Source organism: Sebastes umbrosus, chromosome 17 (genome assembly GCF_015220745.1).
Source record: "Sebastes umbrosus isolate fSebUmb1 chromosome 17, fSebUmb1.pri, whole genome shotgun sequence".
NCBI lineage: Eukaryota > Metazoa > Chordata > Actinopteri > Perciformes > Sebastidae > Sebastes > Sebastes umbrosus.
Genome location: NC_051285.1, coordinates 19,674,034 through 19,690,186, shown reverse-complemented (window position 1 = coordinate 19,690,186; position 16,153 = coordinate 19,674,034). Strand labels below are relative to the sequence as shown.

Sequence of the window (16,153 nt, the reverse complement as noted above, 5' to 3'; positions counted from 1 at the left end):
GGCATTTGATGTTTTTACTGTTTTGGATTATTGAATACGTCAAGATTGTAGAGTATAATTCATGCTTTTCTGCCTTCATACAACCGATCAAACAAAACAATCAGTTTAACAAATTGCAAATTTACTTGAGAAAGTTGAGGCATTAACAGCACTGTTTATTAACATGCACTGTCCTGGAATAAACCAATAAGTAAATAAGTAAAGTAATAAATATTTATATTTTAGTAAAATGCATATTAAGATTGGTTAGGAGTACTTGAGAAAGGGAAAAGCAAATTGTTTAATACATTGTTAATTCGTATGTCATGTTTAAATCCTGTATTACATAAACAATACATTTTGTGTGTTACATAAAGCACAAAATGAAGCTCATCATCTAAAAACCTCTTTACAAAGTAATTTTATACTTTATTGTTTAGTTTTTGGTTATTGTTAAATCCATTGTACAGTAATCCTGTTGAGAAAGTAAAACATTGATGGATTCATGCAGCTATCAGCACTTACTCACATACAGTTAGTCATTAAAATATCATATAGAGTGATAGATGTGCAGCACTTTAAACCTGACCAGATCCAAATACTAATCAAACTCTAAAGTTCAACACCTGATGTACGGCTGACTGGTGAGATGAAGGCAGATGTGCTCTCTGTCTTCCACACCTGTCTGCTTCTGTCACTCAGCCATCAGACGGCAGGCGGAGGGAACCCCTGCCCTCGCCGGCAGCACCAGACGAGATTAAAGGGATGAGCAGACAGAGAAACTGAAAGTCATGCTCAACAAATCCTCCCACACAGTCTGCAGCAACAACAAAAAGCCCTCTGAGAGGGGCTGGAAGCTGCACGGTATAACCTGCTGGCTACTGAGACCCACAAACCCCACCGGAGCAGCTTTGAGTTGAGTGCTTTGCACAAGGATACCACAGTGGTGGTAAAGATAGAGGGGCGAGCTCTGCTCTTATGTTTCACCTACTTTAATGCATTCTGCTGACCTGGCGAGCTTCTGGTCACATGGCACTTGTCTAATGTTTAGGCCACTGCTAAACATTAGTTTCAGTAGCGGGGGAGAATTGAGGTTCAAATCAGGACTCGAAACTCCGTAGTCCACGCTGGGTAGATACAACTGAGTATATATATGTTTATATATAAAGCAAACCTTGTGTCATTTTGTAGCTCTTTAAAGTGAAGTTAAATTTAGGTGTGATGAAGGCTTGAAAAGAGGAGTAGTGTTTTCAATGTGAAGAGATGACTGCACCAATCAGGGTGTGCTCAAAGACGGAGAGGGTGGGCAGGGGATGATGATGTCAGTGTGTGACAGATGAAACATCAGACAGCCTCTCAGTTTGCACAAAAAACTCAAGAGGCTTCCTCTCGCTGGTCATTGTTCAGCAGATCCATGGAACGAGCACAGCAGACCGGCGCCGCTCAGGGAAAGAACGCTGCTGTCAACGAGACCAGGTACTATGTGTTTTTTTTTTTTACTTTAAACTTTAACTACTTGATTTGTGAGTGGATTATTATATCATAAACTGCTACTGACTAAAAATGTTTTAATGAATTTAGTGTTTTCTTATAATAAATATACTGATTTAACCAAAACACAGCATGTTTTCAGTCACATTTTTGTGAAATAATTTTGTATTAATGAGGGGAGAAAAAAGAGCAAAGTAAAATATTTATTCAGCATAACTACAATGTAAATACAAATTTTACATTGTAGTTACAAGTAATATATATCCTTTTTTTTCTTACAGGATACACTCTCTTCAGGTGCATAGTTTTCCTCCTAAATGATTAAAGCAGCAGAGTAACCTCCTCCAAGAGATGTACAGACTTTTAGCAGCAATTTTAGAGCCAAATGTATCGCTGTATATGTAAACTAACAGTGCTCTACATAGCCAGTGCATGTATGTTGTGTGGCGGGTAATGCATGTGACGCATACTGTGAGTGTGTGACTTGGCAGCCCTGGCGGAGGCAGTGCATGCTTTTGCAGTGGTGTATCTGTGCTGCTGCTGTGCTCATGGCCCAGAGGAGGGCTGCTGGCGGCTGCTGCTGCTGCTCCAGGGCACCCATGAATGAAGACAATGCTCGTTTCTGCCTGCTGGCTGGGCTCATCCTGCTCTACTTGTTGTGCGGGGCGGCCATCTTCTCGGCCCTGGAGCACCCCTTTGAGCTGGCTGCCCGCCGCCTCTGGAAGCAGCAGCTGAACAACTTCACCCAGAGATACAGGGTCAACCTTGGCGCCCTGCACACTCTGTTGCGGCAGTACGAGGAGGCAAACGGAGCTGGGATCAGAGTGGATACGCTGAGGCCCCGCTGGGACTTTTCTGGAGCTTTCTACTTTGTGGGCACAGTAGTCTCTACTATTGGTAAGCCATGAAGTTTTTTTTTGTCTTTCTGAAATGCTAAATTCTTAGATTATCCTTATGCAATACCAACTCCAAAATGGTTAACCTTGACCTTTTAACCTTTTATTTTGTGTGTCTCTTCTCCAGGCTTTGGCATGACCACACCGGCGACCATAGCTGGAAAAATATTCTTAATCTTCTATGGTCTCATCGGCTGTGCTGCCACCATCCTCTTCTTTAACCTCTTCCTGGAGAGGATCATCACGATGTTGGCTTACATCATGCGCTGGTGTCACGAACGTCGGCTAAGGTGCGCCGGAGTTGGGGTGGTGTCGAGCAGGGAGGAGACGTCCGGTGAGGAGGATAGCCTGGAAGGCTGGAAACCATCAGTCTATTACGTGATGCTGATTCTCGGTGTGGCATCGGTGGTGATTGCGTGCAGCGCCTCCACCCTGTACAGCTCCATGGAGAACTGGAGCTACGTGGACTCCCTCTACTTCTGTTTTGTGGCCTTCAGCACCATCGGCTTTGGGGACCTGGTGAGCAGTCAGAGGCAGCAGTATGAGTCTCAGGAGGCCTACCGGCTCGGGAACTGCCTTTTCATCTTAATGGGGGTATGTTGCATCTACTCACTCTTCAATGTCATTTCCATTATCATCAAGCAAACTCTTACCTGGATCGTGGGTAAGCTGGTGTGCTCGAGGCGGCATCGGCCCTGCTCCTGCTCTAGACCTGGCTGTCGGTGGCTCTGCTGCCCCTGCCTCCAGAAAAAAAATCACAACCGCCTGCGCCCGCCTGCACACCTCAGACGAAAGCGCTTAAAACGAAACACCGTGCAGCCCATCTCATCCCACTGCCCTGCAGGAAGACTCCGCTACAGGGACGGCTCGGTGGAGACAGTGTGTGACAGTGAGACGGATGCAGGCGCAGTGGCTGATGGGGTATATGTGGGCCGTCGTTTGTCGGGAGAGATGATCTCTGTCAATGAGTTCATGGTGTCCAACAAGGTGTCTCTGGCACTGCTGCAGAAGCAGCTGAGCGAAACAGCTCACCAGGGCCCACGGCAGAGCTACGGCCACCAAAATGGATTCTCTGGTGGTGTGGGGGCCTTGGCCATTATGAATAACCGCCTACAGGAAACCAGTGTGGATAGGTAGCACCACTGAGATGTCATTCTTGTGTACATTGCTTTGGGTATTCTATACTGGAGCCCTAATCCAACCTATTTCCTCATAGAGGGATTTAGAGAAAGCCAGTCATTTATCCTCATTCTCCTGTGTGGAGAAAGAGAGCAAAAAAGACAAATACAATTTTAAAGAATTCAACATCACTGTGAGGAGGGGTCTGATGTCCTGAAGTGATTGGCTCATTCAAAAGCAATCAGATGAAAGAAGCAGCGAAGGACCACTTAAAGGGAACTGCTGATTTAAGAGTGCTGCACATGTCCCCTGAGCTCCTCAATAAATGTAGTTGTATGTGAGGTAGTATTAGTGAACATACAGAATATATCTACATAGTCTCCTCTTAGATAACTAGCCGCAAATATAAAACATTTAAAATGTTATTTGTATTGAAACAGAGCTTCTCAAACGCACTGCAGCAGCTCACGAGCACAGAGGAAGAGACAGTTTAATTTGTTGATTGCTCACAAGTCTGCCATCTTGTTTCATCAATGCATGTCATTGAAATTCATAGTAATCACGAAAGAGCGCTGAGATCCAGGGTTTTCAATAGAGCACATCTAATCAAATGTGGCCCGCAGAGGACGTCCTTATGTCAATAAGTGCTGTACAGATAGTCGCAGGCTCACATCAACATAGCGGAGAGCAAGATTCAGGCTCTCCTCGGCCAGCTGGAGGAGATCCTTTACTATGCAAGAAACCCTATTTTAATCCATTCTGTATCATCGTGCTTTGGATGATGAGTGTGAGGAGAAAAGCTTCATCCTTAGACACAAAATCATCCATTTTCCTCCAGTAGTCACGCTTAAGGAATTGTCTTCACTGTAATTTCAAAACAATGAGAGAAATAGTTCTTTAGTGAGTTATTGTGAGAAAAAATACTGCAAGTCGTCAATTAAATACTCTTTATTTAGGTTTAAAACAATCATGACTCTTAATATATAATGTCTATACACAGAAAAATACTCACTGAAATAATATAACAATGCATTATATGATGTGGATAAAATGACCCTTCCTGAAACTGATCTGTTCTGATGCTGTTTGTTTTTATCTTTACTATATAAAAGATGAATAAGGCAGCACAGTATACATCATCAAACTTATGGAAAAAACACATTTCACATACACTGTATTGAAGAAAAATGTTTAGAAATATGGTTAATATATAGAAAGAATTGCAAAAAGTATGTAGGCATAGAACTTATTCATGTAAAACAGATTTTGATCGGTCAAGAAATAAAGATTTTAGGGTATTTGGGATGCTTTTAGTTCAGATTTTGGTAACAATCAAATCATAACCGTATATAATCTATCAAACTATTTTAACAAATAACTCATAACATAACACATAACCTCACTCCAGCCGAGTGGATCTTATTCTACATGTTTAAAATAAACTAAAAATTGTAGACGTGAACACCTCTTCAAAAGGAGTTTAGATTATGTGTGAAATGTATTTTTTTCTTGACTAAGTGTGTGTTGAGATTTATTTAGTAGATTTAAACATTTAATTAGTTTTTATTTGCCTGGCACTTTCGGCCATGAGGGAAAAAGATCAATTTGTGCATTCCCATCAGCTGTTAGCACTGTTAGCACGGTTAGCACTGTTAGCACTTCCTGTTGATGCAAATGGATATATGTTAGCTGCACGTTAGCTCTTGGCTAGCACTAACACATTTCCCCTTCCTTTTACTATATCTATTCTTAAAACATCATCTTTAAAATACAACTCTACACACGTATACTCATGTTCCATATTATATCCAATGAAAACGTACAATTTCACAGCTGGTTGTTATTCAGTTTCTACAGACTGTTATTTGAAATTTTCATCTGTATCTTCTGTTCACTGAATATGAGGCAGAGGTTTGTTGCTGGGTCAGTGTCTCTGAGTAAGTCTTACAAAATGTCCTTCTTGTATAAATATAAAATGTATCAGGCTTTATTAGATCTATTTTTGCATTGTATTTGTTATGACAAGATGCTGCTTGCTAGTATGATGTAAACAAACACCCCTGTCTGTTCATCATTTCCCTTTTTGTCAAAGTGCACACATGAAGAAAACATTAATAATTAATTGACATTAATTACAGTCCCTCCATGGATCCGAGGAAACCAGTCGTGCTTCTCAGGAGCCTCCCAGACCCTGGACAGACAGGTAATGGAGAAAATAATGGTGAATATACTGGGCATAGTGAAGGAAATAACATGTCTTCTAATGGTTAGACTGGGACAGATGTGTAGTTTGTACTCACATTTGGTAGAGTGGGCTTGTGAGTCTCTCTTTGTTGGTAGTAAGCAGAAATAATGCAGTTCCTTCTGCAACACACATAAGTGGCATGGTGTAATTTCACAATACAGGGTATATGCACACACACACACACACATACACTTGAACACATTTAGTGTCTCTTACTTGCTCTGTATGCCTCCACCTGGTGGTAATCCAGGGATGACAGTGGATGCGAGGACTGTGAGGACAGACAGCAGGTCAGGTTCCTCCCCTCTGGCGCACAGCTCATCATAAATCTCTGTTGGATTTTAAAACAAAAACAGAAGCAAATTTAGAAAGTTTCAGGCAATTATTTCATTTTACATGCTTCTTAAAGAATAAGATATACTTTTAATATTATCAACAAACAGCATGAAAAGTCAAAAAACAATAATGCTTTAGTCTGTTTCTCAACAATTTCAGCCCCAAGCCTATAGAGTGCTACGGGAAAGAGTCCTAAAAGCTGGAAATGAGTTAGCATTTAACACTTCCAGTTCCCTCGTCTGGATGTCAATGGGTTTTTTTAATAGGTTTTTAGTTAGATGTCTGAAATAAGGTCTGTGGTTAACACAAGCTGAAGAGATTTTAATGTTTTGTTCTACGATATAAAATACGTCAGTAAATATCCCACTCGTGAATTTTTAAGCCTTTAATGCTAACTTTCTGGTCGACCTAGAAAAATACGTCGTCCCCGGAGCGTTCTATTTGTGCTTGCCGAAGACGTACTTCTTTAAAAATGGGCCACACATAAATATAGTTTCATTTTTAAAAAGCACAAGTAAACTGCAAAAACAGCTGGGTGCTGTAGATTTTAGTTACTCAAATAGTGCATTTTTCAGGGACTACTTTCAGCTGCGGATGAATACACATTTGGTGTTCTAGTGAGTATTTGCCACATCAGGACAGTACACTGTGTGTGGGATTGACTCAAAATAAACTACAGTGCTCATATTCATGGTCATGAAGGAACATGTCACCCAGTGCAACGGTGTGGCTCTCTGATGTGTTTTTGGGCAACAATGGAGATCTATGACAAAAAGGAATAATCTATATCGGGCTCTGGCTACACAGACAACTCTTGTTATTGTTAGTAGGATCAATTCATTGTTGATTTTGGTCTTTTCATGGGATGTGTTGACCACAAGAAATACTTGGAATTAAAAGAGAGGTATTGATTTGCGTTAGAATAAATTGTACAGAGGTGTGCAGTCCCCACAAAGCTGTCTGTCCTCATAAACCAGGACAAGTATAGAAGAGTTTCATCTCAATGTGCTTGAACTTCAAACCTCAAGAAAACAGAAAAGTGTCAGGATTTCAACATCAAACCATGACAACTGCAAGTGCCTAAAAAGAACACAAGCATCATCACCACACACCTGCTACTTTGGACTCCAGCAGGTCCTCCAGCTCGGCCTCCTGGTGTAATGCCTCTGCTGACAGCTGGGGGGCTCCAGGAAAGCACAGCAGAATGATGCTGATGTTGTCCAGGCTGCCCTGTGGAGCAAAGAGGCATCAGCAGAGGTGACTAATGATGGCTGACCTTACAAATGTCAATGTATGAAACATTATTACATCCTGGGTGAGCTTTAGTTTCAGAGATAGATCATTTTCACCTCAAAGTCACCCCACAGATTCAGTGGAGCAGGAAAATGTAAATGGAGCGTGGAAGAAGCTGTGACATTTTGAGGTCATTGTGCGTACCCGAGCTGAAGCCCTGTTACGTAACGGAGTGACATGATGGACATGACGGCCAAACAGAGCGCAGCATGGATGTTAGCATGTGCACATGTGGTCCATGTTTACCCTGATGTGTTTCTTTGACTCTTAAGAAAAGACAAGATAGACAATAAACTCAGTTTCTTTTATTGATTACCTTGAGGATCTGTGAACTCTGGTTTTAAATAGGGGATGAGTTTATAGAGGGAATTTGTTCCACTTACTAAGGTAGAAGATATGCATCAATTCAATTATGGGCACAACATAACACTGATCTAATTTCCTTATAGATCTATAGATTAGTTACTGTACAGTGAAAAATGTCCTTCACTAAACACACTGAAATCTTGCAGCTATAATATTTGTGGAGCTGGCTGTATTGGAATAATTATTCTCCCTCATTGGTTTAATATTATTCTTAATGTATAAGGATGATATGATGAGCAATTGTATGAACATCAGCCTTCAGTCGTCTGACACTGAGATGGTGGAGAGCAAAACAGAGCTAAAAGGAGAATAAATATTGTAGGATTATTTGGGTGGCTAGAAATCCAACTCAAAATGAATACTAGTGTTGCTCCTTATCTGTTGGATAAGTAAATAAGCTTGCTTTTTTGATGTTGCTTGACACAGGTTTCACCAATTCAAACTTGAACTAGAGGATTTTCTTAGTTTCACCGCAGTGCATCCGGCAACCGCGTGCAAAACGGCAGCCTAAAACCACAATATTACATAGAACCTTTTATCTTTATGAACAAGCCATTTGCACACAGTATGTAGAAATAAATAACCAGATCAAAAAGTCTTCCGACCATTTATATACACAAGAAAAATGAGACGATCGAGCACATCCCCCTGTGGAACTCTACACTTAGTTTCCACTTATTACCCACAACGTTTTCCTTGAAAAGTTAGATATAAGAAAAGATGCAACTGGAGTGAGTTTTTTTGAAAGCCTGAGCAAAAGTCATATAAAAGATTGATTGTGAGTGATTTGGTGTGTGCGCTATTAATCAAATAGAAACTGTGCCTGAGTTATAAAGCTGAGCTCTTTTCTCAAACTGGAATGACCCCGGGAGCTTTCAGATCAAGCCAAACCAACTCAACACAGTCACAGTTTAAGGGATTATGTTATTACATAAAATCCACTGCCCATTAAAAATTATGCAACACAGTCTTACACTGGAGTTGTTTTTAGTGTTTATAATCAGTTAAAATGATTTGCCATTCAAACGGCTGAACATGTATTTAAAGGGACTAAGATAACATGTATTCTGTTGTTAAGCAGCAGGTTCTGACCTTATAGAGGCAGAGGTCAATGACTTGGGTGCAGACGTCCCTCAGGTCAGTGCAGACTTGCAGCCGGTTGTGGATGAAGGCGCACAGCTCCTCGTTGCTGATGGTGTCCCACACCCCGTCACAGGCGAGCACCAGGAACTCATCTGCCGGTGAGCGCTCCACCACACACACCTCTGGCTCTGGTGACACCATCTGCTGGGTGGCCGTCCGGTTCTCTGCTCCCTTGTAGCTGAAGTCCCCCAGACCACGGGACACTGCCAGAGAGCCGTTGATCCGTTGGATGGACACGGAGCCGCCTGCGCTCTCAATGCGCTCTTTCTCCAGAGGGCTGTAAGGTTTGTGGTCCTCGGTGGAGAAGCAGACCTGGCCAGACCGGCACAGCATGGCCCTCGAGTCACCACAGTTGGCGAAGTAGATGTAATATGGTGAGATGAGAGCGGCCACCACAGTGGTACCACCCCTCTCCCAGCCTTCTCGACGTGCCACAGAGTTCAGGTGCTTGTCTGTTTGCAGGAAGCCCTCGATGATGGCTCCTTTCACCCTTTCAGGGTCGTCCTCTGGTCCCATCCCACCTGTGTGCACAAACAGATGCAATGTGGGAATACTTTTCTGAATTCAGCATCCCATAAAAACACATCATTACATAAATAGATATTTGCAGAATGCAATGAGAAATGATAACAGGTATAAATCATATCTTTCACTGTAAAAAGAGCCTTTTGTCCACAACAGTCCACACCACTGATTAAATATATTTATATGTATTCATGCATATCTCTCACCTGTGGCCAGGATCTGACCCAGAAGGTGCTGGGAGCAGTACTGTGCCACCGTGCTGCCTGCATGACCATCGAACACAGCGAAGAAGCTCCAGTCGGCCAGCTCTCCACCCAGCTGTGGCACACAGTTGTGGAAGTCCTCCATGTTGGCCCTCCAGCCCTGCATGCTTCCCAGGGCATAGGTGAGGCCCCAGCGGGCACAGCCCTCCTCAGTAAGCTTGTCCAGGACCGGCCGGTCCAGGTAGGGGCTAGGGATGACCTCCTCTCTCTCCCCATCCCCTGGCTGCTCTCCCTCTGCTGCTCCTCCACGGCCCCCTTTGAAGAAAGAGCTGACCCTCTTCTCCGTCTCTTTCACCAGCTGCCGCATAAACGCAGGCATCTCCACGCTGCCCTTCCTGGATGTCCTCATGGCTCTCATGCACAGCTGATGTGAGTGGAATCTTCTTTTATCCCTGCCTCGGTGTTTGTGGCTGGGCTGGAGGGCTGAGCTGGGCCTGATGCTGGGCCTGTGCAGTGTCTGCGTAGCCCTGCTGTTCCAGGGCTCAGAGCATGGCTGCCTGAGCTGATGGATGTTCTCAGTGCTGGCTGCTCACCCCCCTCTCCTTGCTCATCTCCTTCCTCTCCTCGCTCCTCTCTGGAGACCTCACTGATCAGCGCTCGCTCCTCCACTCATCCTTCCTCTCCTCCTTGTTTTGGTCTCTCCTCTTCGCTGCTGTGATTTCACCCTCTTTCTCGCTTTCTCATAGCTCTTCCCTCTTCTACTAGCTCTGCCCTTGTTATTTTTCCTGCTTCCGCTGTGATTGGCTGGCTATTTGTGTGCACCAATCCCTGCTTAGTTTGCATCGCCACTGTGATGTTTGAGCTCACCCTCTCTCACCGTCCTCCTATCTGCAGCTCTGCCCCTCCCACATGTTTGGTAATCTCACCGTTTGATCGGTTGGGATTATGGGCTGCAACCGCTGTGGATTACCGGGCTGTCGGCCATTTAGCACGCAGTGTGTTACTGACGGTGGAAAGAAGAAACACAGGGGAAAGAAGGTTTACTTTCATTATGCACAGAGATGATCCCTTTAAACTGATATTTCACTTGTATACATTAAACATGGTGACAGTGCATGTGCTCCTCTGCAGGGATTCATGACTAATCATCTACCAATTAAAAACAGAAATCAAATCTGCATTATTTTTTTTAATTCTGAGTCAGATTGGACTCAGGGTTGGGCTGTTTTTATATCTATAATGTCTGTAATGTATAACATAGTTTGCTTGTAGTGACCCTGGACATCCTGTGTGCCAAACTTGGATTATGTTTGTATTATTTTATCTTTTATTTTTTTAATATTGATTTATATTATTTAGGAAAACATGAAGGCTTTGAACTGAAACGTTCTCATAAATCTGTGTGAATGCTCAAATCAACTGCATTCATGGCTCATCCAGTTCTCTTCTCACTTGGGCAAGTTTCTGACAGATCTTTTTTTTCCTCTGGAACTTAGTGTGGCAATAAATCAAAATCTGCTATAGCCCAGATATGTTTATTAATCCTAACTCTTTCTAAAATAAAATGGCAAAGAAAACAATATTAAAAGCCACAAATGTATATGTTTTCTATCTTTACAGAGACAAAAATGGAAAATCCAATAGCGATAAAGGGGGAAAACATTGCTGCATTACTTAACTGTTAATTTATTTTGAAGAAGCAGAAATGTGATTTTGGTTTTGCATGATTATGCATGTCACCACAACATGACTTACAGCTGTTTTGTTTGGCATCATTCCCCCGAATAACTGCTTAAATCTGTGGAGTCAGCCAGGATGACATCGCCGCTCTCTGTAATTCTCCACATACTTTGATTTTGGGGCTGACATTCTGCCAGTCGTGCTTCTGAGACCAGGCACGAAACCATTTAATCAAACTCACTCGTCATGGTGGTGTTAAAGCAGCTTTTCACTGAGGTACACACAAAAGGAACAAACCTCTGAGATTATGTGTGCTTCATAAACCCAGGAGATACCTGAATATGGTACATTCCTACACCTGCAAAATGTGTTCTTTTTAAGGGCTAAAATAAGCAGATTAACATATTTATTCACAGCTGCAAAATGTGCTGTTAGGCAGCTGTACATCATAATGAAGGAAAATAATGATTTGGAGGAATCTCAGCAGACCAATGTGAAGGATATGCTGTAACAGTACACACATAGCCTTGTGCTCAAAATATCCTCCACAATAGTCTGTAACATACAGTACCTGTAATAATAATCTGGATATTACTGTAACATAGGCCTACCGTAGACCTGCAATATGGAATATCTGCTTCTAAGCTTGTTAAAAGCAAATTAGAGTAAGAATCAGTATTTTAACCATAAGATGTGAGTTATAGTGTTGCATTGCAGGAGCTGAAATAAAGGCTACTTAATTCTTACATGATGAATCCTGCAGAGAAAAATGTTTACGCATCTTTCTGGCACGCATATAAAATGTGATAAGTGAAGCATCTCAATAATTTTTCATTTAGAGCATGTTGTGTTTCTGTTTCAAGCTCTATTATAAAGTAATTAGTTGTTCATGAATGCTTAGAGGAGATAGTACTGACATTGGTTGTGTTCTTAATTGGTGATTCATTTTACATTAAAAACTGTTGATTTCACCAGCCAGCCAGTAGCTCAGCATAAACATTACGTTAGGGTAAAATTAGATTTATTTTTGTCAAGATTTATCTTGTAGATTATCTTTTCAGGTTTATTGAATAATTTACATCAATGAATTAATGGTTGCTACATTTATATTGTATTCTATTAAGTTACATAGGGAACTACATGACATGGTGACCCTTGCCTGTAATTTTGGTAATGACTGGTTAAGATTGGCAGAGATATGATATGATGATGTGGTAAGGTGATGTATAACTTTGGTTTGTAGTCAGTGTTCAGATGTCCGACTGTGGAGATGAACATCAAAGTGGTCCAGGTTATCATGAAGACGCTGTCTCCATGTTCTTGCTCTACCCACGTCCCGAAAATAGTTTAAATTCAGTAACTCCGAGTTTATTGTTAACGGTAAAACTAACCAGTGTTACGCTGGTGGCAGCGGGTTTGTGGTTTGCAAGTTTTTGTAGAGTTTTGAGTTTTTCTGGGGATTAATTAAATTTTTACATACTATCCTATTACTTTTTATTTTATTTTTTCGACATACTATACTATGACTTTTTTATCTTTTCGATATACTATACTATAACTTTTTTTTAAATTTTTGGCACAATAGACTGACTTTGTTTTAAATTTTTTTGACATACTATACTATGACTTTTTTGTGACATACTATCCTATGGCTTTTTAAAACAAATTTCGACACACTATACTGTGACTTTTGTTTTGTTTTTTTCAACATGCTATACTATGACTTTTTTTTCTACACTATTCTATGACTTTTTTTTATTTTTTCGACATACTATACTATGACTTTATTTTTGACATACCATACTATGACTGTTTTAATTTTTTTGACATACTATACTATAACTTTTTAAAATTTTTGACATACTATACTATGACTTTATTTTTTCGATATACTATACTATAACATTTTTTGACATACTATACTATGACTTTTTTTAGACATACTATCCTATGACTTTTTATTTTTTTATTTTTTCGAGATACTATTCTTTGACTTTTTTTTATCTTTTCGATATACTATACTATAACTTTTATTTTTTATTTTTGACACACTATACTATGACTTTTTAAAAGAAATTCAACATACTATATTATGACTTTTTTTCATCACTATTCTATGAATTTTGTTTTATTTTCTCGACATACTATACTATGACTGTTTTAATTTTTTTTTTTTTTTGACATACTATATAGTGTACTGTTTAGCTGTAAAATGATAAATTTTGTGACCCGGCAGCCATGTTGAGATCAGTTGAGGAAATACCAAGCACCGCAACTTTTTTCCTGACATTTTCATTAATTCTTTTTGGCATGCTATACTATGACAGTTTTATGGCTATGACTTATTTTATGACTTTTTCATTAGATTTTTATGGTATACTATACTATAACATTTTTATGTCACTTTGTCCCAACATTTTCATGACTTTTTTTATGGCGTCCTTAATATTATATTTCATGGCATTTCTATGACTTTTTTATGTTACGGAAAAGTTCCAGAAGAAGACCAGCTCTTCCTTCAGCCCCCCAGGCCATTAAGACATCATGGATTAACAACATCCTGAAACGACAACTATCAAAATAATAAACCCCTTTTCTCCTACATGGCAACTAAACCATACCACTGACCACCTTTGACTCTTCTCCAAGAGCCAGCAAGATGGAAAGACCAATTCACTCTCCACCTGCCATTAACAGTAGGATAAACATCCCTCCACCATTGGCCATCATAACTCACCTCTAAGAGCCAGTCATCCACAGACACTAGCTGGCACCAAATGTAATATCACTGTGGAATCTCTACTAAAAAAGAAATCATGTAATTGTTAAGTTGTAACAATGTTGATTAAAAGAGTAACAGCATTCAGTTGTTGAACCTGCCAGTCCGTACCACTTTCCCTCTTGTGTCTTGTTTGTAAAATGTTGTAATTGTAGTCTTTAGTACTTATAGCTGTAGTGTTAGTAATGAATGTGTATGTAACTAAAAGTGAACTTGTTGGTGTTTTCTTGTGCTTGCATCTCAGTCACTTGATTAATAACTATCACAGCTCTAATCAACCTCTCTTGTGTGGCCCACCATGAGGACTATTTCCTTATTATATATACTAAAATGTGAACAGGGAGACACCGGCACCCGGTCGGAGACGATAACGTTTCTCGTTGCGGAGCCCCGTCACTTCACAAGACAAGGGAAACCTCTGTTGGTCTGGAGGAGATATAGCATTTATTTCTGCACAACCGTCCACTGTACATTTACTAGATATTCTCAGAGCTACGAAGTCTTCTGCAGTGTGTAGTGTGCGCGCATAAACGTGAGGTGGAGCGAGAACGCGCGCGGTTTGTGAGTGAAGGCAAGCAGGTAGAGGAGCGGTCTGAACAGCGTAGCCACACGCGAGAGGGCATATGCGAGCGCGCATGGGAAACAGACCCGGTAAATGTATACGTGTAAAAAGTTACAAACAGTCCCTTTAATGGCATACTATACAATGACATTTTTAACACATTTTTGGCATAATATACTATATATATATATTTTATTTTAAATTTTTTGGCATACTATACAGTGATATTTTTATGGCATTCTATATTATGATTTTTTTATGACTTATTTGGCATACTGTATTATTACATTTCTTGGGCATAATATACAATGACATTTTAAAGGCTCTGACTTTTTATAAATGGCATACAATACTTTGACTTCTTTAAGGACTTTTTGTTATGACAGACAATACTATAACATTTTAGAGATATTTTTATGACAATTGTATTACATTTTTTGGCATTGTATAATAGGACATTTTTGTGACATATACTATGAAACTCTTGGGACTACTACACTGAATTTTTTTAAGGCTCATAATCTTTTTCGCATTTCATACTATGACATTTTTGTGATTTGCTTTTATGAAATACTTTACAATTTTTTTTTTTTTTTATGACATTTTTATTGCTATGACTTCCTTTACGACATTTGTATTACATTCTTTTAGCATACAATACTATGACATTTTTTATGACATTTCTACTACAGCATACTATAATATGACTTTTTATGGCAAACGTATTACATTTTTATGATATTTCTATGACATCTATGGCATAAACTTCTTTTTGGCATACTATGACATTTTTATGGCATACTATACTATTTTATATGACACTATATTATGACATGTTTTATGACTTTTTATGGCATGCAATATTATTACATTTTCATGGCATACTATAGTTTTACATTTTTTTTTACATTTTTAGGGCCTACGGTACTATGACTTTTAATGTAATTTTTAATAAATGTATTTATCAAATTATGTGGCATATTATACTATGACATTTTTATGGCTATACTTTTATACTTAATTGTTTTTTATGACATTTTTTATTACAAGGACAATTTTATGACATTTTATGGCGTACTATACAATGACTTTATGATACTATATTATGACTTTCTACTATATTACATTTACATTTTTATATCTTTATATCATTTTTTATAATATTTTTCTGAAATACTATGCCGTAGCTTTTTTATGACATTTTTATGGCATACTCCACTGTGAATTTTTTTATGACACTATATTATAACTTTTTAAAACTTACGATGTTTTTACAACAATTTTTGTGACATACTATACTATGACATTTTTATGGCATATTAAACTATGATGTTTTTTTGGCATACTATATTATTACATTTTTTGGCATACTATACAAGTTTTATGGCTATGACATTTTATTTATTTTTTTTGGCCTCCTGTACTATAACATTTTTTATGGCATACTATATTACTACATTTTTTTTGGCATACTATACTATGATTTTTTATAGCATATATAGCTGATATGATTGAGGGCACGACAGACTCCAATCT

General features: G+C 39.5%; 2 protein-coding genes across 2 annotated transcripts; one reads left to right on the top strand and one right to left on the bottom strand.

The window, feature by feature from the left end:
• Window positions 1-630: 630 nt before the first annotated feature.
• Window positions 631-4,928, top strand: LOC119475346 (potassium channel subfamily K member 13). Its single transcript, XM_037747946.1, has 3 exons — window positions 631-1,455; window positions 1,752-2,367; window positions 2,494-4,928. The coding sequence occupies exons 2-3, from the start codon at window positions 1,980-1,982 to the stop codon at window positions 3,501-3,503; spliced, it is 1,398 nt and encodes a 465-aa protein (XP_037603874.1). The 5' UTR covers window positions 631-1,455; window positions 1,752-1,979; the 3' UTR covers window positions 3,504-4,928.
• Window positions 4,419-10,636, bottom strand: ppm1nb (protein phosphatase, Mg2+/Mn2+ dependent, 1Nb (putative)). The gene is made up of 6 exons (XM_037747947.1): window positions 9,600-10,636; window positions 8,818-9,389; window positions 7,179-7,296; window positions 5,947-6,061; window positions 5,786-5,849; window positions 4,419-5,676 (listed from the first exon to the last, which is right to left on the bottom strand). The coding sequence occupies exons 1-6, from the start codon at window positions 10,012-10,014 to the stop codon at window positions 5,659-5,661; spliced, it is 1,302 nt and encodes a 433-aa protein (XP_037603875.1). The 5' UTR covers window positions 10,015-10,636; the 3' UTR covers window positions 4,419-5,658.
• Between the last annotated feature and the right edge of the window lie 5,517 nt (window positions 10,637-16,153).